At 44.4% G+C, this 26,518-nt stretch overlaps 1 protein-coding gene across 2 annotated transcripts in view; it reads left to right on the forward strand.

The window, feature by feature from the left end:
• ADCY9 (adenylate cyclase 9) overlaps window positions 1-26,518 on the forward strand; it is a 121,400-nt gene that overhangs the window by 86,763 nt on the left and 8,119 nt on the right. Inside the window, exons 4-10 of one of the 2 annotated variants that reach the window (XM_038540567.1) lie at window positions 9,633-9,737; window positions 10,778-10,995; window positions 15,338-15,440; window positions 16,383-16,591; window positions 20,890-21,049; window positions 21,900-22,129; window positions 24,957-24,998. In XM_038540567.1, the coding sequence (XP_038396495.1) occupies window positions 9,633-9,737; window positions 10,778-10,995; window positions 15,338-15,440; window positions 16,383-16,591; window positions 20,890-21,049; window positions 21,900-22,129; window positions 24,957-24,998 (1,067 nt within the window). The remainder of the gene's footprint in view (window positions 1-9,632; window positions 9,738-10,777; window positions 10,996-15,337; window positions 15,441-16,382; window positions 16,592-20,889; window positions 21,050-21,899; window positions 22,130-24,956; window positions 24,999-26,518) is intronic. The other variant, XM_038540568.1, reaches the window with a different exon arrangement.

Raw genomic sequence — 26,518 nt, forward strand, 5'->3', positions numbered from 1 at the left:
GAAAACTGAGGTCCATTTCAAGGATTATATACATTGTAATCTGACGAGTTTTTGCACAACAGAAAAAATATTAGCCACCTGCTCATCAGTTTTTGGGGCAGACTTATCCTGTGTGCTTGTCAGTACCTCATGCATATCATTGGTTTGTTACGTCGTCTGCACTACAGTTGGTTTTTCTATTTAGCTAGAAGCGCTGGTTGGTTTCTCCTAATCCTTTGCCAGTGTCTGGTGACCCTCCCTGTGAAAGAGTGACTTTCCTTTGTGCTTACTGCCACCTCATCCAGTGAGAGGTTGCTCCGTGTGGATTTCTATCACCGACTCTACACCTCTGTACAGCATGGGAAGCCCTAGCTCGTTGAAGGGGTTTGTGTTAGGCAGTGCTCCCCTTGAAAGTACGTTCCCTTGAGCACTGGTTTCTCAGGTTGGAAATAGGTGGCAAGTATGGAAAAAGCATTCTGTGGTCAAGTAAACATGCAGAATTCTGGGTTACACACTACAGAAAGGGTCTCTGTATGGCAGGACTTCTCAGAGCCTTTAGTGCACTAACATGCACATTAGGCCTCCAGAAAGGGATGTATTCTCAGGTTTTTGCGACCACAGTCTTCTTTTTTCAAACCACACGTTTTGGGGGAATGATTGTCAAGTAGGAGGAGTTTATGGAGGAGCCAAGAAATTAAGGAAGGGTGTTGAGTGAATATTCCTCAAGTGAATGCGTGCATGTCTTGGTCCTGTTGGTTTCTGTCACCTGTAGCACACCTCACTGTCACTCTCCCTCGGAGCTTCCTTCCTTGCCCTATTCAGTGTCATTGGAGTTGCCTGAGGCTCCATTAGCTAACGGTTGTCTCCCCATCTCCAAATCCTCGGTCCATTCAGCTATAACATACACTTTTAACTTGTTTCTTATGCGGCTTCCTGTGAGCTCTTTGAATGCAGGTAGGACCCATATGTGAAATAACTTACGTTTTTCCCAAGTGTACAGCCTGGCATGTGGTAGATAATTATAACTTTCTTTTGACTTAAGTTTTTTTTATTCGTGAATGATACCCAGAGAACTGTAGCTCTGCAGAGCGAGGCCAAGAAGCCCAAGCAGACCTGAATAGAAGCATTTGGTTTCCACTCCTAGTGCACGTGTCCCTAGTGCACATGTCCCATGTGAGTTGCCTCCCAGTTCATAGCTAGAGGATTTTTACCTAATATTTCACAAAATACTCTGAGTGCTGTAATGACCTACCAAGAAACAGTAGTGATGTCAAAGGATAAAGGGTTTGGCGATGAGGTCATAGGTCCGAGAGACCCCTTCCCACACCTACACCTTGGCTTCTTGAGTGAAAGTTTCTCATCCGGAAGGCCCTGGATAGCGTAATGGGGAAAGAAGGGTACTACCAGCACCATGGCATTCAGCTTTCTGAGCCTAAGCTTGCAAAAATACCACTAGGGTTGGACTGGGGGAAGGAGGAATCAAGAGGGGAGCCAGGGAAGGGGACAAGGACTTTATATATCAGTGTCATGGGAGACAGTTTGCATACCATGGAAAGGGCCAGAATTTACAGTCAAAGATCCTTCTCAAAGCCTTGGCTTTGGGACTGTGAGCAAATCCATTTATTTGGCCACGATGAGACATGATGACGACCACAATCTCCCAGGGCTGCTGTGAAGATCAGGTTAAGTAATGCCCATGAATGTTAGGTTTGGAGTAGAAGCTCAGTTAACACCAGACGCACATTTATTCATTCCATGTGGGAGGAGTGAGGAAGGACAGGAGGAGACAGATGCTGCTTTGATTTGCCCACAAGGAGTCACTGTCTCAGGAAGGTCTTGCCTTCTCTGTTTGTTCTGATGAGAGTGTGGTTCTTCAGTTTTTGCTGAAGGGGATATAACTACATCACAAATGTGACACTGGAGCATGAGCACCTTGGCCCCTTGAGTGTGACCTCAGTTTTGGATGTCTGTTGCTCCTTTTCCACGAACACTGTGGATGATAGACGGATTGAGACTATGTATGCCAATAAAAATAGCTGTCTAGCATCTTTGTGAAGAGAAAGGATACGAAAACCTAAGATGTGGATTTTTGTTTGTTTGTTTAATCACATTAGTCCTAACCAGTAAACTGTGTGAGCTGTGAAAGCATCTTAGTTCATCTCTAAAGGACCTCATTGGAAAGACACCTGCTTGGCTAGTCTTTGTGAATTTAACCTTAATCTATTATTCAGAACCCTGGGGCTGTCCGCTCATAGGGCATTTCTACATGTTTACAGTCAGTAATGAGGCTGATGATATGGATTTGCCCACATGGGGGTAATTCAAGGAGGATCTGTTACATCTTCAAAAGGGTAATACTTTTCCTTTGAGGTTGGTAGCCCCAGGGACCATCCTTCTTTGGCAGTCCCTGTGACTTTTTTTTTCCCTGTGACTTTTTAAATGATTCTAAGTAAATGGCCACTTCTTTTCTCTCTCTATTATTTGTGTGTAAAATCACTATAAGCAGACTCTGTGGGCTCGGTGTGAGGAGGCAGCTAGCCTTTTAGTATTTCAGAAATGGAAAAGATGGTAAATATCTATCTATCTATAGTTTAGACACTAAGTATTTCTTATAAATGGTGGTTGAATTGGTAGTGGTGATGGTTGCACAATTCTGTGAATACACTAAAAGCCACAGGATTATATATACTCAAGATGGGTTAATTGCATGGTATGTGAATTCTATCTTGATTAAGCTGTTATAAAAATGAATAGTAGTGTGACTGCTAGCTCTGAAATGTGAATGTAAAGTTAGTTAAAAAAAAAAAAAGACTTTCAGGTTTTATCTGTATTTCCAGTCATGTGTGTTTTCTTCAGCCAGGAGAAAGCCTATACCCTGGAAATCAACATCTTCTCCTTACAGAAGAGTTCTAGCTGATGGAGGTAGAGGAGTGAGGGGGAAAGAACCAACACTAGAACACCACAGTAGTATTTGCTGCTGGCAGGGTCCCTCAGTGAGTTCTAAATTTAGTGGCTAAAAGTTTAAGGAGAAACAAGATATTTGCACAGGCTCCAAGCATCTCCCTCCCCCACCCATATTTACTGATTACAAAAAGAATAGTAACTCCACAGTGGAAAACCTGGTAGGCTCCGCCTCACTGAATAATGAAGGCTGACATCATAACAAGGATTCGAAGATTTGCAGTGCCCTGTCTGCGCCCCTCCCCCACCATGTGATGTGCTGACAAAGGCACATCACATCACCTCTGTAGGGTTCTTCTCCCAAATCCTAAACCTTGTCCAACTCGTGAGAAAGCATCAGACAGTGCAGATCCAAGGCCAGTCTACAAAACATTCTGATGCCTGACCAGGACACTACAACAGTGACAAGTCATCAAAGATGAGAAAAGACCGGGGACCTGCCGTGGACTGGAGGAGACAAGGAGCCGCTAAATGCAGCGTAGGATCCTGGTACAGAAGAAGGTGGTTCGGGAAAAAGCTGGGAAGTCAGAGTCAAGCCTGTAGCATAGTTTGTGCACTGTGCCAGTCTTGATGGCCATGCTGTGGTTGCTGACGTTCAGGGACACCAGAGAAAGACACATGGCAACTCTCTCTTTTTTTTTTTTTAATATTTAAAAAAATTTTTTTATTTATTTATGATAGTCACAGAGAGAGAGAGAGGCAGAGACATAGGCAGAGGGAGAAGCAGGCTCCATGCACCAGGAGCCCGACGTGGGATTCGATCCAGGATGGCGCCCTGGGCCAAAGGCAGGCGCCAAACCACTGTGCCACCCAGGGATCCCCTATGGCAACTCTCTTAACTGTCTTTCCTGCTCTCCATAAGTCTAAGCTGTTTTACAATTTAAATGTTTAATATATATGTATTAACTATTTTACTTAGATTATTTTAATCATACTATATAAGTGAAAGCATATAATATTGATTGTATCTCTATTATGTATTACATATGAATTGACATAAGAAGATATGTCCAGCATCATTTCACTGGCACCAGCAGGTAGTGAAGTATTACATGTCAATGAAACTTCCCAAAATACCAAATATTTTCTCATTTTTTACTTCCTGATGGAATATTTCCACAGAAATATTTCTGCCTTATCATCCTCAGTTATTAGACTAGTGGTCATTTAGGGCTCGGGAATCAAGCAGGGTTCTGCTACTCCATACTCTGTGACTCTGAGATCTTGGGTCTGATTTTTATAGGTTTTTTTGTCGTTGTTGCTGTTGTTTTGCCTCCCGTACTCTCAGACTGTGCACTTTCTGTTCTTAAAGCTTTGGGGATAGCTTTCTTTTTCTGTAACAATTTCTGCTCCTCTTTTTCTCTAGTATTTTGATTGCAGAAATCGTCTACTTGGAAGTGTTCATGCTCATGCTAGCCCACTAATGTAAACAATGACACGCTGGCCCCTTAAGGGCAGCAGAAGCCAGGCTGACTGAGGCCCCTCAGTGCAGGCAGTTCCTGTTCACTCAGAGATGTCACATGCATGGATGGGGTCCAGGGGACTGCTGCCTGGGCTTGAGCTTCCCTGTGTCACACTGTGACTGTGTGACTCTGGGCAAGTCCTTTCTCTTCTCTGCCTGTTTCATCTGTGTGGAACAGAGTGAATCATAGCATCTGCTTCTGGGTGCTTCTGGTGACCGCAGGCAGGGAGCAGAGAAACCCGGATGGGCCTCAGTAGGTCCATTTGTTGTTCCTGGGTGCCACACTCAGCCTGAGCTTTGAGTTTGGGAGCGAGGGTTGCTTCTCTTAGTCATAGGACAGCTTACCAAATAGTCACGTTCTACAGACTAAACAGGCTAAGCCAGGACTTTTCTGATGTTTCCTCTTCATTTCTCAGAAAAGAGGTTTCCCTGCTCTCTTCCTTGACAGTTATGAATAAGGACAGCTGTTGGCTTAGAAATGATTTATCTTGTGAAGAGAAATAGCCTTGAAGAAAAACCTATTTCATAGCTCTATGCCATGTATTTCAAACAGAATGTAGGGTGTGTGTATTGAAATGTGTTAAAAACAAATGCAAATGTACTCAAGTGGGTTAGAGAAATAGTTATAATCTTCCCTCCGCATTGGAGGAAGGAGCAGAGATCATCTGGGAAAATGCAGAATTTGTTCTTGGGTGTTCTCCAAGGGATCTCGGGTTTCCCTGGCAACAGCCAGCACACTCCGAGGCCCCCTAGAGTACTGTTTGGGGGACCTTAGCTAGTCTTTTTAAAAATATTTATTTATTTATTTATTTATTTATTTATTTATTTATTTATTTATTTATGATAGTCTCACAGAGAGAGAGAGGCAGAGACATAGGCAGAGGGAGAAGCAGGCTCCATGCACTGGGAGCCCGACGTGGGATTCGATCCCGGGTCTCCAGGATCGCGCCCTGGGCCAAAGGCAGGCGCTAAACCGCTGTGCCACCCAGGGATTCCCGACCTTAGCTAGTCTTATTAATAAAGCTTCCCTTGGTGCCCGGGAGGTGGTCATTACTGCTTGGGTTACTTTAGGGGAATGAGGCCCAGGCAGTCATAGTGCCAGGATGATTCCCTGGTCCTCCCTGTGTTAGGAAAGGAAGTCAGAGAGAGGCTGCATGGTGGTCAGGGGCCAGGAGCCTGCAGGCGGACTCCCACTGCTGATGAAACTGTATCCTCCAAGCAGCCTCCTAGTGTGTTAGAAGGAACTGAAGTCAGGCACAGAGACTGTAGACACTGCATGGATAAGGACCTGGTTGCTGTTCATGGGTATGTCCCCAGCACACAGGCAATTCTCCAGCACAGCAGCCTGCTGTTAATGTAAGAGTGGTTTTATCTAACGTATTGGGCATGCCTCCCAAGATGGTGAGGTACCCCAGATAGTTCCTCAAGTCCAAAGTGCTCTTCTGGATCAGGGCTTCTCAGCAGGACAGTCAGATGTTTAATGGCAAGGGAAACATTTCACAGAGGTATCTGTTTGTTTGGCAAAAACCAGTTTGCCAGATACTTTAACCCAGATTAAAATGAAACTGGAAAATAGTTTCACTGGTAGTTTCTATGGGTAGTGGGGAGGGAAACAAACCCACCTTCTGCTGCTTAGCGGGACCTTCCTAGTGCAAAAGGGACTGTTGCCACACATCAGAAGAGAACACCGAGATGTGAGGATGCCTCCATCAGGGCAGATGGACCTCTCTGAGATTTTTTTGTTTCATTTGTTTTTAATACTTAATCACTGAAATTTCCTCCCCAAAACAAAGTTGATGAGGACGATATAGAAGGACAAAACCCCACATTTTCAAAGCACAATGAAATGACCTTCTGGATCCATGTGCTGTGAGTTCCTGGGGCTGCTTTGCTACAGGAGGTCTTAGAGTCCATAGCTGGTTCTCCCACCTGCCCCTGGTGTACTCACTCCTGGGATGAAGCTTCTGTGGAGGTTTAGAGGGAGCAGTGAGTACTGTTCAGCCATTGGGGATCCCAGCCACAGTGCCTACTCTCTGCTGCCTGACATGTGACTCTGATAAGCCCCCTGAACCTCCCCGAGGACAGTCTCTGAGACCATTTATGAACATTATGTCTGTGCCTTTGCTCCCTGAGGCTCTTTTGTGGGCAGTCTACCAGACCTTACCTCTGTATTAGAACATTTTATCATGTCAGGGTAAAGGCCGCAGAGCCCCTCTTTGTCAAAGGAATGTGGACTGGGGTTGACCAGTTGGGAAGACCAGAGTCATAGGCTCCTGGAGATCAGCCCAGTCCCCATGGACATTCCCTGTCTCCACCTGCCTGCCAGCCACTTCGCAATCAGCCTCCCCAGAGAGAGGGCACCGTTCTGAAGTTGTGTGCCTTTGATGTGTGTCTAGGGAACCTTCGCAGAGGGTGTGTGCCCTCTGGTGTCCAGTAGGTTTGCTAGTCTCTGTTGCATATTTGTGGCTCTAAGTGCATAAAACATCTTGTATGTGTAAAGCCAGCATGCCACAGGGAGTTTCTAAGAAGCAGATGGCCTGTTTTTAAAGTACATGTGGTGTGCTTAGTACTTAGGAATAAACTGAAGCCAAGAGATAACCAAGGATGACTGTCCTGTCTGCATTAAGGATATCAAATTACCATATGAGCTGTCTTCATGACCAGAAGTGTTATTGTTAAGGACCAACATGTATTGAGTGCCCACTGGCACCTGACACAGAGCCCAGTGTGGTAAGTGCATGTGCGCTTCCAGTCATGCCCCCTCCACCCCTGCCGGACATCACTGGTCAGCTACAGCCCTCCCGCTGGGCCCTGGTGTAGCCTCCTCGTCCTTCTTCTTTCTTCCACACAGTCAGTAGAGGGAGACACACCTCCATTGTGGAAAGGAGAAACTGAGGCTCGGAGATCTCCCTACCTAGTAACTGTAAGAACCAGGATTTGGTCCATGACAGTTGATTTCAAAACCTCTAATCCCTGTGCTACACTAGTAATCACTAGAGTAATTTCTAGCACTAGAACTAGAACTAGCACTGTCACACTACATCTCTAGTCTTAAAGTGTAAAAAGTAGCCAGAGAAGTATCTATTAGTATTTTGTCATACCTGCATGAGATTGGGGACATCCCTGGACCCTAAGGGTATGACTCATGTTAGAATCTCTTGGACTGTCCCATGCACCAAACTGTGCCTGCTTCTCCCCCCAGGCTGCCACCTGGCCCTTGCAAAGGCCAGTGTTGCCCTGGAGGTGCAACCTGCCACCCCGGTAACCATTCATTCCCACCCCCTCTAGGGCGAGCCCTCAGGAGTCATGTGCTCCTCTGAGGAGTGCTGTTACTTTACCTTTCCTGAGGGGGCTAGAAGGACTGCTCCATGTGTGCAGTGTTGGATTTTGTTTCTTCATTTGAGAAGATCAGTGGCCCCATTAGCAACATGTTTTGAGGTTTAACTCCATCATTACCAACATGCATTAAAATAATTCATCGTATAGGGATCCTGGGTGGCTCAGCGGTTTGGCGCGGGCCTTTGGCCCAGGGCGCGATCCTGGAGACCCGGGATCGAATCCCACGTCGGGCTCCCGGTGCATGGAGCCTGCTTCTCCCTCTGCCTGTGTCTCTGCCTCTCTCTCTCTCTCTGTGTGTGACTATCATAAATAAATAAAAATTAAAAAAAATAATTCATCGTATATTACTGAGAATTAGAACACCCTGCCCCTGTTAAGAATGTCTGTGTTTAAAGAGCTATTGGTGTGTTTTACCTTGGTACTGCTGTTTACTCAGTATGTTAGTTAATGATTTGACCTGCTGCTTTGGTGTGTATATTTTCATGTTGAGAATGAATACGGATGTTCAGACTTGTGCATCGTGTCAGATTCCCAGATGACACAACTCTTTAGAATCTTTATTTCTTTTATTTAGTACAACAGAGGCCTGAAATCTAACTTAGGATGTGATATAGCTCATATCCTTGCCCTTGGGTACTAAGTGATCCTTATTTTAAATTTCTAAAATAGTGCCTAGCCTCCTATAATGTATTCCAGTGTTTAACTGTGCTTATTATGCTAGGAATTGTTTTAGAGTCTCACTGAATCTGTTTTCTGCTGCTGTTCATCTTCTCCACTGGAAGCTGTTGGTTGCTGTCTTGGTGGCGGCAGCCAGTTTCCTGAATCCCATTTTTAGATAATAAGAGTAAAGTGATTGAAGATAGATACACTGAGTGCCAGGAGCAAGGCTAAGCTGTGTCACACACTTCTTCACTTAGTTCTTACTACACATCTGCAAGAGCTATGTCACCACTCTAGTTTTGTAGGTGAGAGAGGGCCCAGGTGGGTGATTGCAAGAGGGCATCTCCACACCGTGATTGGGAGAAGCAAAGCCTGGCACTTTCTGCTCTGCATGTTGGGATTAAGCCTCGACTTTTCTTTTCTAGGTCAGCTAACTGCTCAAGCTTCTGAGAATTCCTAGTCTGCAGGCATATTCCTCTGAATTTCCAGCCTGTTGTACATGAACAGCTCACTGTCACACAGGCTGGAGAACCCTGTGTAGGCTAGTGGCTGGTTTGTTGGCCTGATGATAACTTTGTTGAGATATAATTCACATTGCCATAAAATTTTCCCCTTTGAAGTATACAGTTTGGTGATTTTTAGTATATTTGCAAGATTGTGCAGCCATCACTACAATCAGTTTTGGGATATTTTCATCACCCTTCCAAAAAGGAACTCAACATCCGTTAGATCATTCCCCATCCCCTCATCCCCTCACCCCTGGCATCTGCTAATCTTCTCACCATCTCTATGAATTTGCCTTTTCTGGACGTTTTATACAGATGGAATCCCATAATATGTGGTCCTTTGTGTCTGGCTTCAGTCACCTAACAATGTTTTCAGGGTTCATCCATGTTGTAGTAGCTGTCAGTGTTTCCTTCCTTTTGATAACTATGGATAGACCACATTCTGTCAATCCATTCACCTATCAATAGACATTTGAGTTGTTTCTACTTTTTGGCTGTTATGGATAGCACTGCTCTGAGTATTCATGTGCGCCAGTCTTTGTGTGGACATGTTTCTGTTTTCACTTCACTGGTTTGTTTTCGACTCCTGCTCAAGTGGCTCAGTAAGCCTTCCAGTCGGTTACAGCCATTCAGTGTGACAGCCAGTTGCAACAATGGACCTGATTGAATTACGGGTTATGGCTGTGTTTTCTGTGTGTATTCTATGGTGTATGTTTTTCTTGTAGACCTGTCCTTCATGCGGAATCACGTTTGCCCCCAAATCGGAAGCTGGTGCAGAAGGAGGAGCAGTCCAAAATGGTGGTCAAGAGGAGCATAAAAACAGCACCAAGGTAACAAACTCTTGGTTGTTGTTCCTGTCAGCTCCTCTCCTGGTGAATCCACCTGAGGTGACATTCCTGTCTTGTTGGATTCTCAGTTCTATGAATAGCTCCTTTTAGGTGACACCATTCCCCACCTTCTCATCCTAATGGTTTTGAATATACCAGTAACAATCGGGATGGAGAGTCAGGTCTAACCCTTGTGAAGTAGAATAATTGCATGCCCAACTGGATGGGACTCTTGTAATGTGCAGTAAGAGCTTAAAGACATGTGGACTCCAGTAGCTAGGGAAGATCTCTGGGGCTAACCCTTGTGAAGTAGAATAATTGCATGCCCAACTGGATGGGACTCTTGTAATGTGCAGTAAGAGCTTAAAGACATGTGGACTCCAGTAGCTAGGGAAGATCTCTGGGGCCAGAACATGTGGTAGAATGTGGATGTGGAGAGAAAAGAGGGATGTGCAGATGTATCCTGAAGAGAGGCTTGGGTTCAGAGCCTGCAGGGAGGACACTGCCACAGAAGTCTCACCTGGAGACAGGGCCAGGACAACAGTAGAGAACAAAGCAAAGACCAAATCTGAGAGCCCTTTCAAGAAAGCGTATAAAAACTGAATCTCCAGGGAGGCCTATGTGTGATATCCTCCACCCTGGTGCCTTCTGCCTCCTGCCATCTGCCCCTGTATGGATTCTTGTACTACATCTACCACCCTAACCTCCCAAACCTGCCCCCATGGCCCTCTGCAATGCTGATTCTATGGTTTGCAAGCTCCAAGAGCCTCAACTCTTCTTTGACCTTCTCTCCATCTCCTTCCTGGCTCTTCCTATGATATCACCTTCCTGGTTGCCTCAACTCCTGGAGGTGCAATCTGATAAAATAGGGGGATGAGGAGAAGTGGATGGGTGGAGAGTTTGAGCATCAGATTAAAACAGAGATATGAAGGTCAAGTGTACAGTGGGGGCCCAGTGTGACAGAGGTCAGGATAGTATAGCACTGCTGCATACTCACATTTCAGCCTCTGTGTCTGCCCCTCACTATTCTTGTCTTGAGGCAGGCTCCTGGAGCACCTAATTCCAAAACTCAAAATGGACTTCTGAGTCCTCCGCAAGAGGAGAAGCTCACCAACAGTCAGACATCCCTGTGTGAGATCTTACAGGAAAAGGGAAGGTGGGCAGGAGTGAGCTTGGACCAGTCAGCTCTCCTTCCGCTGAGATTCAAGAACATCCGGGAGAAAACAGATGCCCATTTTGTTGATGTTATCAAAGAAGACAGGTAAGAGTCAATCATTTCTAAAAAAAGTAAAGATCTGCAGGTAGGGATCGCTCCCTTTTTTCTGAGTCACCTTATCTCCATGTGTTTGTCCCTTCGTTGTTAATATATTACTTTATTTTGAAGTAATTTGAAACTTAGAGAAAAGTTGCATAAATAATAGTTTGCCAAGGGGATCCCTGGGTGGCTCAGCAATTTGGAGCCTGCCTTTGGCCCAGGGCGCGATCCTGGAGTCCCGGGATCGAGTCCCATGTCGGGCTCCCGGCATGGAGCCTGCTTCTCCCTCCTCCTGTGTCTCTGCCTCTCTCTTTCTCTCTGTGTCTATCATAAATAAAAGTAAATAAACAAATCTTTTTAAAAAAATAGTTTGCCAACTTTTAACTTTTTACTGTTTTATGCCCTCTCTTTCTTTATGAAATTTATTTTTTTCTGAACCATTTGATTATAAGATGGATATATCATGCCCTTTGCCCCTAAATACAATATTTCCTAAATATAAAGATATTCTTTTTTTAAATTATTCATGAGAGACACAGAGAGGCAGAGATATAGGCAGAGGGAGAAGCAGGCTCCTTGTGGGGAGCCTGATGTGGGACTCAATACCAGGACCCCGGGATCATGACCAGAGCCAAAGGCAGATACTCAACCACCAAGCCACCCAGGTGCCCCACAAAGATATTCTTTTACATAACCATGGTTACCAAATTCAGGAAATCTAACATGGATGCATATTTGATCTTATCTACGGTTCATATTCCAGTTTGGCAGGGATTTTGGCCACAGAAATGATGTGTCCTTCTCAGATGTCCTATCCAGAGGCACATGGTGCCCATTTGTCTTCCCTCAGTGATAGTAATTTTGAGCAACCAGGCAAGTGTTACTGACCTCTCCAATCTGGTTATTTTCTCCTTGTGACTAATAAGCAGTACTTTAAGATCATGCATGTATTCCATTCCCCAGCAAACTTCCCTAGATTTCATCTCCATCATGGTTCTTGCCAGAAATAGCCTTTGAAACATATTTTTAAAAAAGATTTTATGTATTTATTTCAGAGAGAGAAAGAGCACAAGCAGAGGGAGTGGCAGAGGGAGAGGGAGAAGCAGGGTCCCGCTGAGCCATCGAGGCACTCCTTGAAACAGCCTTTACTATGATGGTTCAAAATGTCAGTTCTTCTATTTCAGCATGAACTCCACAGTGACAGTTGCAGCATATTGGCATGGCTCCATCATTTTTTTCTAAATTTAATTTATTTATTGGGTGGAGTGGAGGGGAAGGAGAGAGAGAATCTCAGGCAGACTCCATGCTAAGTGCAGAGTCCAATGCAGGGCTCAATCTCATGACCATGAGATCACAACCTGAGCCAAAACCAAGAATAGGATACTTAACTGAGCCACCCAAGCACCTCTCCATCATTTGTTTTTCAGTTTCTGGCACCCTGTTCTAGCACAACAGAATATTCCAAGCTCGTCTTAATTACATCTTCCCTGATCCTACTCAGGAATCAGCCATTTGTCCAAAGAGGCTTGGCTCCTTTTGGTGAAGGATGGTATTTAGATATGTTTATTGTTTATGTCTGATTTAATGTCATTATAGCCAAAGACATACTCTGTATGGCTTCAGTCGCTTTGCATTTATTGATACTTTGTTTTATGGTCTCACATGTATCTGTTTTCTTGAATATACCACCTGCACTTGGAAAGAATGTATTCTGCATTTGTAGGATGTTGTGATCCATAAACACAATTAGGTCCAGGCAGTGGGCAGTATTAGATCATCTGTCTCTTTACTTTTTGTCTATAGCTCTATCAGTGTTAAGAGAGGGATTTTAAAGTCTTTCACTGTAATTGTAGATTTGTCTATGTCTCTTTTTGGTCCTGAAAGTTTTTGTTTCAAATATTTTCATGCTCTTTTTTTTTTTTAGGTACATACACATTTATGACTGTTACAAATCCTGGTGAATTGGTCCTTTTGTTATTTTGAAGTATACTACTTTATCCCTGGTAATACTGTATCTTAGAAACCACTTTATCAAAAAAAAAAAAAAAAAAGAAAGAAAGAAAGAAAGAAAGAAACCACTTTATCTGATACTAACACAGAAACTCTAGCCTTCTCATTCTTACTCTTTGCCTGGTATATCAATTACCATAAAAAAATTTCAACCTGTATATTTATATTTGAAGTGTGTCTCTTGTGGGACTTGCTTTTTTTAATCATCCTAAAAGTCTCTACCATTTAATTCTATTTTAATATAATTATCAGCTTTTTACCCATACCTCTTTGCATTGTTGTTATTATTACTTTTGATGGTTGCTCTAGGACTTACAGATAGGCATCCTTGAATTTTTATAGTCTACTTATGGTTAGCATATCATTTCACTTTATTTTTTTAAGTTTACTTATTTATTTACATAAGTACTCTCTATACCCAGCAGGGGGCCTGAACTCAGGACCCTGAGGTCCAAATTTGCATGCTCTTTGGACTGAGCCAACCAGGTGACCCTGTATCATTTCACTTGAAATGTAGACATCTTATAGCTGTATAGATCCATTACTCTTTTCCCACCCCTTGTGCTCTAATTTTCAAATGTATTATGTCTGCCCATATTGTGACCTTGACCTCTAATGCCACCCTCTTGGTAATCTCAGATTGGTCTCCATTGATTACTCTTCTGCTGAGTTGGATCATATTTTCCGATTTCTTTATATGTTGTATAATTTTTTATTGTATGGTGCTTAGAAACTCTGGATTCTGTTATATTGCTCTGAAGAATGTCAGTATTTTGTTTCTTTGTTTGTTGGTTTCATTAAGCCATTAACTTACCTAAACTTGCACACCAAACTTTGTCTCCTCCAGCAGCTGCTGCTCTTTCATAAGCCTTCATTAGGCTGCTTGGAGTCTGCTGTGCACCTGCACATTTCAAGGGTTAGCCAGAGATTTGAGCAGAGCTCATATGACAAATTTGGGGCTGCCCCTTCTCTGGCTTTTTCTTTCTCTAGGATTTTCAAGCTTCTTTTCCAACTATGGGCAGCCCAAAAATTATTTTCTGATTTTTCTAAGCCAGTGAGATCATGACTTTTCCATCAGAATTTTAGCCGTCTTGCATATGGTGCTGACTAATGGCTTCTAACGGTAAAAAAGAAAAACAGTAAAACATGGGAAATTAACCTGGTGCTGTTCCCTTCTTCCACATGTGACTCTCCTCCATTTTCTACCTACTTTGGTCAGTCTCCACTACCTTCTAGGAGTCATTTTTATATCTTCTCCAGAGTTTATTGTTGTTGTCTGAGAGGGGATTGGCCCAAAAGGAGCTAATCTCTATTCTCAGAAATGGAACTTGTCAATATTAATTTCAGTGGAGCAGCACAGCATCTAGCTAAATGTGGCCATTGCACATCCTCTGTAGGGCTGCTGTGCTCATTTTCTCTCTATCCACACTTCCTAGGTGGAAGGGAGGAGGATGGCTGTCAGCATTCAGGGATGGAATCTTGTCTCTTCTGAGTCTGAGAGCATAGTGAGGTATGGTATACCTGTCACAGAAAGAGAGAGTCTTCTGTCCCACACAGGGACACTGTGTGTCAGGCATATGTGAGGGACCTTATCTGATTTAATTACAGATGTTATCATATGAGGGAGAGAGACTACACTCCATGGCTGTATTTGCCTTCTGAAATTGTGTTAATACTCCCATAAATTTCTGGTAATTTCCAGTATAAAAAGGATATTACTATTTGCTAGCAACCATAAAAGAATGAAAGAGTCACATAAAGCAGGTTTGATGTCTCTGCTTTAAAATAGTTGAGTGTTATTTTTCAGGTTTCACACGCAATCTACATATGTGACAATAGCACCCCAATTACACTAACTATAAACAGTTTTGTGATAACAACCTGTCAGCTCTGGTGGCAGTAATTACTTACTGTCAGTACTCTGAATGACAGGACAGCTGGCTTTGAGTTAGGTTTTCATTGGAAGCCTTGGAATCAGCCTAAGTCCTTTTGGTACAAGGGTGTCTGGTTCTCCAGAAGCAGTTGTTTCCTAGCACAGCAGATCTGCCTTCTTCCCCAAACCCTGGAAGATGTTTCCAAAATCAGAGTGCTCATGACGTGTGCTATAATGACAGCAAACAGTTGTTGTTTAGTGGAAAGGAAGTATAATGTCACAAAGCACTTTCCAGATGTATGTTCTAAAGGAGTGGTCAAGCAGCATCTGTCTCATAGTGATTGTCAGACATGGTTCTTGTGACATGCTTCAGGAATGGCGTTTGGATAGCTGACTGCAATCTTCGATAGAGTAAGTACAATAACTGTGTGCGGTGTTGATCAGCTGCATTTTTGTTTCTCCTAGCCTGATGAAAGATTATTTTTTCAAGCCACCCATCAATGAGTTCAGCTTGAACTTCCTGGACCAGGAGCTAGAGCGATCCTACAGGACCAGCTATCAAGAAGAGGTGTGTTTCCTCTTCTGTCTCTACTGGAGAAATCTCTTGTTTGCATCAGACAGTTCACTATCAGCTTTGTGCTTGTTGGCAGTCTTTTTTTTTTTTTTTAACCCCTCAAGTGACAGGCAAATGAAGCCTACTACTGATTTCTCACAATCTGTAAGCCTGAAACAGCATTTGCAAGTGAATTTATCCACACAGAGAAAACTCCCGATCTTCCTGGGCTCCTTTGTCTGGTGTCACTGGCATGTCATTTCCAGGCCCCTTTGCTCCATGCTAGCATTGTCCTCATTTTCTCCCTCCTTCCCTGAGACTCCCTAACTCCACACATGTGGCTCTTTGTTACATTTATCACACCACCCTGGCATTTCAGATCTTGTCCGTCTCCCCATTAGGCTGTGAGCTCCTGGAAGGCGATGTTTTGTGTCTTCCCCCAGCAGCCTACACAGAGCCAGGCCCAGAGGAGGCTCTTGAGTGGAAGCATGAGCATGTCTTACTATCTGTTGACATATCCATGCTTTCATCTGCTGTGGCTTCAATCCCTGCCTGTTACTTCTGTTATGAAGCCAGCTGTCACACACCCTGAAACTGGGACCTAGCCATTCAGTGGAAGCTTCCAGAAAAATGGTTGTGCAACAGCCTTTACAGACATCAGTCCATAACCCAGGTTTCAGGCTCAGTGTGTAATATGCTTGTGAGAACTCACTGGTTTGTAATAACTTGCTATGTGACCTTGTGCAGTTTCCTAAGTGCTTTGTGCCTTAGTTTCCTCATTGTTAAATAGGATGGGAGAGATGGCCCACCCAAAGCACTTACCACCTGTGCCTGGTCCAGGGTGGACAAGTGCTCAACAAATGTTCGCTCTGTTTTCCCTCTTTTAAATCTGACTCTGTGGCCACCTGTTGCAGCTTCTGTTCATGCCTCCCATCTCCCCACTTCTGCCCCAAACAGGTTATCAAGAATTCTCCTGTGAAGACTTTTGCCAGCGCCACCTTCAGCTCTCTCCTGGATGTGTTTCTGTCGACAACAGTGTTTCTGATTCTCTCCATCACTTGCTTCCTCAAGTATGGGGCTGCCGGCACACCTCCCCCGCCTGCTGCCCTGGCGGTCTTCAGCGCCGCCCTGCTGCTGGAGGTGCTGTCACTCGTGGTCTCAGTCAGGTAAAGGCTAGCCCGCCAAGCACTTCTCCAGCTTTTAGTGTTTAGCTCCCTCTGCTGGCTCAACAGTTTATGGCTGCACAGCCTGGCGGCAGTTCTGCCAACCCATCTCCTGAACCGAAGGCCTCTGCAAGCTTATTTCAGGTGTCTGGTCCTCCTTCCCCCAGTCCTGCTTCTAAGCATCCTCCCTCACAGGCCTCAGCCCTTGGCACAGGTGGGCATCTTCTTTACCAGAGGGTCAGTGTCCTCTGCCGCCCCTTGGCTGCCAGCCAGTCCCTGGATCTCCTCCCTTGGAGACTTAAAAAGAACAAGTTGGAAGAGAGGGAGTGAGAAAGGGAAGAGAAGCAGAACAGAATCATAGAGGGAGCAAATGATGGGCAGCCACCTGTGGATCAGTGGGTGCCTCTTCTAGATGTATGAGTGAAACTATAAACCCTTAGAAGAATTGTGAGTGTCCATCTCCTTGAGCCTGGGTCAGGCAGTGGTTTCTTAGATATGACATGAAAAGCACGATCAGCCAGAGAAAGGAGATAACCTGGACCTCATCAAAATGTAAAGCTTCTCAGTTCCAAAGAGCACCTGTCACTTCTCATGCCACAGTGAGGGAGCCTGCAAAACAGGAGAGTATGTGCCAAGTGCATCTGCAGTGAGGTCTGATATCTAGAATGTAAGCTCAGTAATGAAAAGACAAGCAACTGATTTAGAAATGGACAGAAGATCTGCATAGACAGCAGGAACCTATCAGGAAAGGTAGGCCCTCCAGACCTCTACTCATCCTGATATCGGGGGTTCAGCCCAGCACCTGGGGAAGCTCACAGCCACTCTGAGTATTTTCAAAGAAGTATGAATGCACAGGGTACTCCATTCTCAGCGCCCTCCCCCCGCTCCCCCACCACCGTCTGCCTCCTGGGCACTGTGACCATGGTTCAGACCTGTCCATGTCAACAGGCAACCAACCTTCTGGTGATTGCCCCAGAAGCTGGAAGTGAAGCAGAATTGGGAAAGGAAGCCCCTGACGTGATGGTACGGACTCTTACGCAAGAAGACAGAAGAGACTAGAGAGAGGAAGAGAAGAGAAGAGAAGCGACGCGAAGAAAGAGAGCGATAGAGAGAGAAAAGACACTCCAACATCAAAGGGGAATAGGGATTTCTGTTTGTTTTCTCTTGTGTTCTTTCTTTCTTTTCTTTTGTGTCTTTTTTTTTTTCTTTCTTCTTCTTTCTTTCTTTCTTCTTTCTTTCTTTCTTTCTTTCTTTTTCTTTTCTTTTCTTTTCTTTTTCTTTTCTTTTCTTTTCTTTTCTTTCTCTTTGTAATTTTATTTGTTTATTCATGAGAGACACAGAGAAAGGCAGTGGGAAGAGAAGCAGGCTCCATGCAAGGAGCCTGATGCAGGACTCTGGGATCACACCCTGAGCAGAAGGCAGACGCTCAACCACTGAGCCACCCAGGCATCCTTGACGTTGAGTTTTTGCCCCTCCTCTCCAGCACCCCAGGACAGGAAGCAACAGCTCCAGGTCTGCTCTGTGGCTTCTGAATGCTAGTCCTGTGCCACCCCACTTTGAAAAGTATAGGCTGGACTGCCCTCCCCTCTCCTCTTATTCCTACACCCCTGCACCTACCCCTCTGGCTCTTTGCTGAGGGTCTTCTCTGGCTTCTAGAGGCTTCACACTTGACCCCTGTGCCTCCTCCAGGTTGAGATAACTACAGGGTACATCCTCACTGTCTACCCAAATTCCCCACCAGGATTGAGCTGCGTGACACATAGTAAGGGATTTCTCGTAACCCAGCCCTCCCTATGGGCCTGCCCTTCAAATCTCAGCTCTGTACTCCTTGCTGAGCTGCCTGAGACCCCTCTCAAATCAGCTCTGCTTCTGGGGAATCCAAACCAAGGCATCTTCAGGTTCCAGTTTGTCTTTTCCTTTTTAAAATCTGCTTTATTGTGATAGAATTCATGTATGAGAAATGCAGTCATGTAAGTGTATAATTCATTGATTACTAGTAAACCTACAGAGCTGTGCAAACATCACCATATAATTTTAGAACATTTCTATCAGCCCAAAGAAAACCTGGCACCCATAGGTGCAGTGAGTCCCCTCATGCCCACACTCCCTGCCCTGGGGCCAGCTTTCTGTCTGACACATGGCCTATGGCTAGATAAGGCTCTGGCTCTCTTAGAGGCTGGCATTGTCTCCATTCCTTTTTCAAAAGTCCTTTACGCCATTGTTCCCTGTTCCTCCGGACCCACTTCTATAGAATCTGATCTAACTCCAGTCTGGAGAGTGCAGAAGGCTGCAGACCACAAAGGTGCGAGGCTGGCTGCACCCAGGTGGGTGGCCTGTCACATGTTCTGCAAGTGCTTTCAAAATGAGGTGGCCACTGCTCCTGAATGGCTGGTGTTGTGACTTTAAAAGTCCACTTTACCCATATCATCAAAGCCTGGAAGGGGCTGAGAACTTGATGGAGTTCCCTCTTGTCACGCAGAGGGCATATTTAGGATTCCAAGTCAACAGGAATCTATGCTGCAGGATATGTGGGTGCTCCAGGGGGGCCTGTTCTGCAGCTACTCTGGGGGCCAGCCTCAGGCCTGGCACCTCCTCTGGAAGCCTTCCTGTATCTTAGCTCATAGCCTGTCCCTTCACTCCCCTTCATTTTGTGCCAAGCCCAGGCAGGCGTGAGAATGGTAGGTCTCATCTTCAGAGCTCTGCCGTTCCAGGGACCTTCGTGGAGGGCTTCCCAGCCCTGCCTTCTCCCTTGGAATTTGGCCCCCTCTGTCTCCTCGTGGGGCTTATGTATTCTGCCTTCGAGCATATTTGTGGTTATTCTTGGAAATATTCCCAGGACTCCATTATCCGTTAAGTATCAGCAGGCCAGAACTATCCAGGCCCTAAAAAGGTCAGACCGCGCCTGGCTCTATGTGGATAATGGCTGAGATTCGGGCTCCTTGTGGAGATCAAGCACATGTAGCTAGTGGTCGCTGCACTGCAGGTGTCCCGGACAGAAGGTGCAGGCACCTGGGTGTGTGGCCAAGAGCCTTGAGGGGAACTTCTGCTGTTGAAGCTCAGCAGTGGCTTCTGGCACTTCCGGAGGTGAGGACAGCGGGCCTGTCCCTTCTCCTGCTCCATGTGGGCCTGGCTTCAGAGAGGGTCTGTGTGCATGGGAACCTGGTGCCCCCCACCCTCCATCTCCTGCTGCTGGCATCCAGGTACTAGCCCCTCACTTAGCCAATACTGCTCTTCCTTATGAACAAGAGTTTCTCACCCCCACGTACTTGCTCCCCCTTCTTTATGAAAATCATTCTGTGATCTCCACATCACTAACCTGAAATAAAGCCTACTTATACACACAGTCTCAGTAGGAGTTGATGAAATGCTGTCACTCCAATATGAAGGAGAAAGAGCAAGAGAGCTATTCAAAATAAAATATGTAGTACTTCACCTCATTTTTGCCAGGACACCACCATCTGGGAAGTCATAACAAAGCCATTAGCTGCATCCTTGTGTGCACCATCACATAAGTGTGCCAGCTCCACATGCAGACCACTAGAGATGTGCGGACTTGGTGACACAAGCGCCATGTGCCAGGTTGCAGCCTGTGATGTGATTTCTGAAATGCTGAATGAGCCTTGGTGAGGTCCCAAAGCAAAGAGGACTTCATTCCTGGAAGATCAGCTTGTGTTAGCACCACCCAGAAATACTTTCTGTTTGAAAACAAGACACAACTAGGCTCTAGGCTGAGGTCATTGTCAGCAGGGTTTTCACCTCTGTAGGTGTCCAGGGAGCATGTGGCAGTCTTGTGGGATGCAGGACAAGCCTCCCTATATGTTACAGTGGGCCTCTCATCCCTAGCTCCTGTCCACTAGATGACAGCAGCACCTTCAGTCCTTGTGGCAACCAAAAAGGCCCTGCCAAATTCCCAAACACCTGCAAAGCACCCCGCTGGAGACCTCTCACCCTAGCAGCCTGGGACAGTTAATGGTAACCTCTCATGGGTGTTCCTGGTCCTTACATCTACTTTGAGACCCACAGAAGTTCATGCTTGGCTTTGTAAAAACACGTGTTATCATGATGACACATGACCTTAAAATAAGGTGTGATGGGCTGAGCAAGTCCAATTCACTTACTGTCAACTGAAAGTGAAGGAGGCAGGGACTCTTCCTGCCCCCCTGACCCATGGAGGCCACATAAGTAAGAGTCGGGAGCAAAAAAAAAAAAAAGAGTCGGGAGCAACGCTGGCTGGGTCTCCTGCCCTCATCGTCCTGGGCAGGCTGACCCACTGCGATTTCTCCTTTCTCCCCTCATCCCAGGATGGTGTTTTTCCTGGAAGACGTGATGGCTTGTACCAAGCGCCTCCTGGAATGGATAGCTGGCTGGCTCCCACGCCATTTCATTGGGGCCATCCTGGTGTCACTCCCTGCCCTTGCAGTCTATTCACATGTCACGTCTGAATTTGAGACAAACATACACGTAAGTAAAGGCCTAGTGACTTTGTTTATGGGCTCTCCAGGATGCCCTTGTTTTTTTTCTTTTTAAATAAGCCTTATGTCTTAGGACAGCAACTTAAATATAAGAGGTAACAAACTCTTCATCAGCACTTTGAGCTTGTCTTCTTAAAAGCATTGGCTGGGACAGAGGAACAGGCAGGGAGGGTAGCATGCAGCCTCTCTAGATGCTCAAGCCTGTCACTGACCACAGTCAAGTAGAGATGGGTATGAAGCTGCCCTGCCCAGTTCACATGTCCCCTCTCCAGCCTCCCCTGCTCCAAATCAGTTATTTTCTTATGCATTTTACAAAGCAGCATCTGTCCCACATTTCCAGATGAGATACCGTGCTTACCTGTCAAACTGGCAACAGCGAGGTGACTGCCCCTAGTCCAGTTGCTCTTGGTCAGGGAAGGAGCTTCCAACTTAAACCCCATGAAGAGTGAACTAATAATGCCCTTGTGGAAAGTTCTACTTTTGGTGAAAGTGAGTGTAACATGAGCTACAAGGCGGGCTGACAGCATTTGATACTCTTAACACCAAATTACACTTCCCCTGGCATGTAGCAGGATGCCTGAAGGAAGGCTTTGTAAAGGTAACCACTTACCAGTGGTGGTTCTCAAATGGGTGGCCTACCTTCCTTTACTCCAGAATGACATATGCAGTCTCCACACCTCTGGAGGAGAATTTTCGTGCCAGTGCAAGCTTGTAGCCTAAAGCTCTGGACTATTAACCCAGTGATTTATGATCTGTCCCTGAAACTGCCAGGTACTTTGTGATATCCATGGTATTTTTATATTGCAAGAAATATAAGTAAGTGAATCCTTTGATCTCAGCATGCTCAGCTGGAAGCGAGGCCAGGGGCGCACATGGCAAGGGTTGGATGGGTCAGTAACCACGCCAGCCCCTCATTGCAGTTCACCGTGTTCACGGGCTCCGCTGTCCTGATCACCGTCGTGCACTACTGTAACTTCTGCCAGCTGAGCTCCTGGATGAGGTCCTCCTTAGCCACCGTTGTCGGGGCTGGGCCCCTGCTCCTGCTCTACATCTCCCTGTGCCCTGACAGGTACGTCGACCACTGTGGTCTGCATCTGGCACCCTTGCCAGCTGGGGCACCCTTCCTGACCTCACATGTCTCACATCCATGCCGATACCCTCTCCCTCTCCTCTGCCGGCTACTGTCACAACATGAAGTGGTGTCCAACACGTACAATGTCAGCAACTTAAGGAAATGTCTGAAGACTAATATGCAAAAAAGAAAAAAAATAATTCTTCATGACATAATATGTATGTGCCTATAGACATCCTTGGGGGATTACCCCTCGCCCTGGAAGACAGTGCAGTAGACACATGCTTGAACTTAGTATAATGGAGAAGTAGGACCAGAGCCATTTCATATGAGATGATCAAGAAACAGAAGAAGTAGAGGTATAGGGAGACATGAAAAGGCAAAGAGGAAGCTGTTCTAACCTCATTTGAGTAAGAATAACACACCCAGACAGGTTGTAGGTTGCTGAGGAGAGGAAGTGAAGAGGTAGGTGCTCTTTGCATGTGGTCAAGACCTCATTTATAAATATGGACTCACTCTTGTGACATGTGTGTCATGACATGAAATGGAGTGATGACCAGTCACTGGAAATACATCTTTTATTTTGAGGTCCTTCCACATATTGAATAATACTTTCAGTTCCTGGTATTCAAATGGCCTTCAAAATCCTTGCACTGGTAGGTGCCAAGGTGTAGACAGGATGGCATGGGAAGAGAAGGGGTCTGTGTGAAAGACCCCAGAGATAGGAGCAATTCTTACTGTTGTGCTACAAAAAAACTTAAAAATGAAAATGTATAGGATGGCAATGATATATATAGGATATTAAAATGTATAGGACAGCAATGATAATACATAGGATATTAAAACATCCTATAATAATGAAATCCAATAAGATCCTTGTCTTTTATGTGTCCTACTAATTGAATCATTTTTGGTTCTTAGTGTTGTATAAATAGGTCTCAAAATGATTATTGCACATTTGCAATTGGTTTTGTGGCTGTTGGCTTTTTTCAACTAAATATATAGTTGGGGATACAGTGATATGTTGGAGAGAATAATTGTCACAGTGAGTGGTTCAGAAACTTCAGGATAATGTCTTAAGGCCATTAAGCTTCTGTTTCTGTAATAAACTTCGCCTAAAAAAAACTTCACTTAAATATTGGACTTTTTTGGATAAATGCTTTATAAAAACATTTTACTATTAGCACATATTAAAGAATGGCTTCTTTATAATTACTATGGGTTTAGGTTTGCAGGATATTTCAGCTACACAGGGCATTCCTTCATCATGCCTTGCAGGACATCTAACATTCCTGGCTCCTCAAATTATTATGACAACCAGAAGGAGCCCCAACATTTCCAAGATGCCCCCTAGGAATGGCATTACTGTTGCTGAGAACCATTGCTTTAATAAGTTCAGAAGTAGAAAATGATCCGATTTGTCACAATATCAAGTATGAAACCACTCTAGTGTATCTTTGGGTATTACCAAAGCAGTGGTCGGTAATGGACAGAGCAAGCATCCTTCTCCTCAGTAAGACTTAATAAAGTAATGACGACATGAAAGACACTCACATTTCCTGCAAATTAAGATCAAAAGGGAATTTTAAGCAGAACTATCATTCAGCATCTGAAAGGAAACTTTAATGAATAGTTAAATTACTTTAAACAGAACAAAGCATGCATTTCCCTTTCTGAAGTTATGGCCATCTGGAATTAGGGTCATTATGAAGCTCTTTCCCAAAAGCATGGAATTCATCAGATTGCCTTTTAACCTTCTAAAAGAACCATCACAAATACCCCATCAGCCAGTTTGTGGTCATTCAGTCACTGGTGCGGAGCTTTTCCACTTAGATCAGGAGGGACCAGAGTGATGAGGGACCAACTCCATCACCTTTGCCCAGAACTCAAAAAGCAGATGTTGGGGTGTGGCTGGCAGCTGAATCTCCCCTCTACCTGGTACTTCTCCCACTCACCTGGTCATCATCACTGAGCCCCACAGGATAGGAAGCATGGGGAATGGGGAACGAAAATCCAGACAGGCCTCCTGTGTAGGGGAAGGGACTTCTGAGAGCCATGCCAGCCTTGCAGGGGGACATGGACACATGGAGAAGGACAGTGTCACAGTCATGCATGGGCAAGGAGAGAAGAGGACACACCGCCTGTGATGCTAAAGCCACTCCTAGCTGTCCCCTCGCCTCTGCTGCCCAGGGGACCTGCTTGCAGAAGCTGTGTAAGGTCCCTATTGGTAATGAGTGGGAGCCAGTGGATCTAGCAGACCAGGAAGTATAGGGGTACAGGGTTGATCTGCCCACCTGGGGGGTATCAGGTGCAACAGGATCCCAGAAGAAGCTGTGGGGGATATGGGAAGGGTACTGGGTCACAGGTCCTGCCCCGACACCCAGAGTTTTTTTATTGTATGTGGTTTCTGTGCCTCAGAACTGGGATTTGATTGCTTTGGGCACCCTAGTAGGATAGTCTGGCTTCTCAGGTCCGCCAGTGTCTCCAGCAGTTCCTAAATCAGTCCTTAGTCAGTGGGCATCGCTGTTTATCATGACTGGTTTCTAGCCTGTGGGACCATGTGGATAAGTCCTCACTGTCATGCGAATGCCTTAGAGACTTCTTGGTTTTGCTCTTTGTGAAGTCCTGTTAGCTGCATCACTATCTCTGTGGCTGTGATTTTTAGTTAACACATAATATCAAATTATAATAAAGAATTAGCGATCCTTAATTGTCTGACTTAATCTACACATTAAAAAAAAGGAAATTATTTAACTCTTCTCAGTTTCACTTTATATAACACCTTGTTTTTTTATAATAATATTTTTCTGCATTTTAATTTCAGTTCCATAGTAATTTCACACCTTGATGCAGGACAGAATTTCAGGTAAGCTTTTGACATCATGCTTATGTCTGAACAAATGAGGGCAACTATATGAGTACTGTTTCTTTCTCAGCTTCATAAAAAGCAGTCATATCTTGAATAAAAATAATTATGTGTAATTCTTAAAGGAATAAGTGGAAAATACCTACTTGTTGAAATACCAAATCATAGTTATCTTATTGAGAAAATGATTGTTAAGAATATACTAGATTTGGCTTCATTTTATGTAAGACTTCACCAGGTTACAAAGGAAATCTCTCAAATCTAAGAAAGTACTTATTTTAATTTCCTAAAATATTTTGAAATTTCTAATTAGAGGTTTGAAATAATAAAGGTTAGACTCTTGCTTTACTGTGAACGTCAAATTAAAATTTAAATAGAAATAAACATTAAATTATATAAAACTATATAAAAATCTAGAAAAAATAGAATTATCTCTAAGACAGAGATAACTCTCCAATCTTACAAATAATACAGAGAACCACACATGCACAGAAATAAAAAACTGACTGACACATTGATGGGGTGGGGGGATTTAGGTAGAGAAAAGTATGTATGGGCCGTTCCACGAAGAGCTAAGGCCCGATAAAGGACAAAACCAAAAAAAAAAAAAAATTCACAAGAGGAAATGCAGGTAGAAGGTAAAGATGTTACTACTGAAATCATTGCACATTTAAACAAAAAACTCCTTGTGGTCTTTTCCATCGGACCTTCAAGATGTTAGAGTGTGAATACCCAGGGCAGGCAAGGGCATGGCACATTCATACAAGAGTGGGTATTTGCTTTGTTAAGGTACCAGGCAGTTATACGTATGGTTTATTTTTCACAATGATTGACACATTAGGTGACTTTGTCCTCATTTTCCAGATGAGGAAGCTGAAGTTCAGGAAAGTTAAGGAACCCATCTATGGTCATGCAGCTAGTCATCAGCAGTGTTTAAACCCTGGCCTCCCTCACTACCAGGCCCTGCTCTTTCTGCCATGCCTCGTTGCTCCTCAGAATGGCACATAGTTTTGGAAAGTAATTTGATGATCTACATACGTGTTCATAGCCTTTGACCTAATAATTCTATTTTTGCTTATCTACCGAGGGGATAATTCAGCATATGATAAAGGTCACTTGTCCAAAAATGTTGATCACAATGGCTGATAACATTGAAAATTCATCAGCAACTTCAGTTGCAATAAAAAGAAATGAATTAAATGATGTTCATGTACACAGATATTGCCACTGTTAAAATGCAGCAATAAGAAAAACATCATGTGAAATTGCATATGTCCTGTATTTCATTATATATATATGAAAAAAATGTAAGATATGTCATAGTAATGACTTGGTAGTGAGTGATGAATGACTTTTTTTTCTGTTTATACAATTAAAAAAGTAAATCTGTGGAAATATAGACACTGGGAAGGAGAAATAAAGTATGGAACAAAGGCAGACTACAAATTTGTTTCTTTTAGGATCACAACTAAGGTATTTAAAAACAAAACACTTAGCTTTTTTAATAATAAGCTTACTGG

Source organism: Canis lupus, chromosome 6 (assembly GCF_011100685.1).
Source record: "Canis lupus familiaris isolate Mischka breed German Shepherd chromosome 6, alternate assembly UU_Cfam_GSD_1.0, whole genome shotgun sequence".
NCBI lineage: Eukaryota > Metazoa > Chordata > Mammalia > Carnivora > Canidae > Canis > Canis lupus.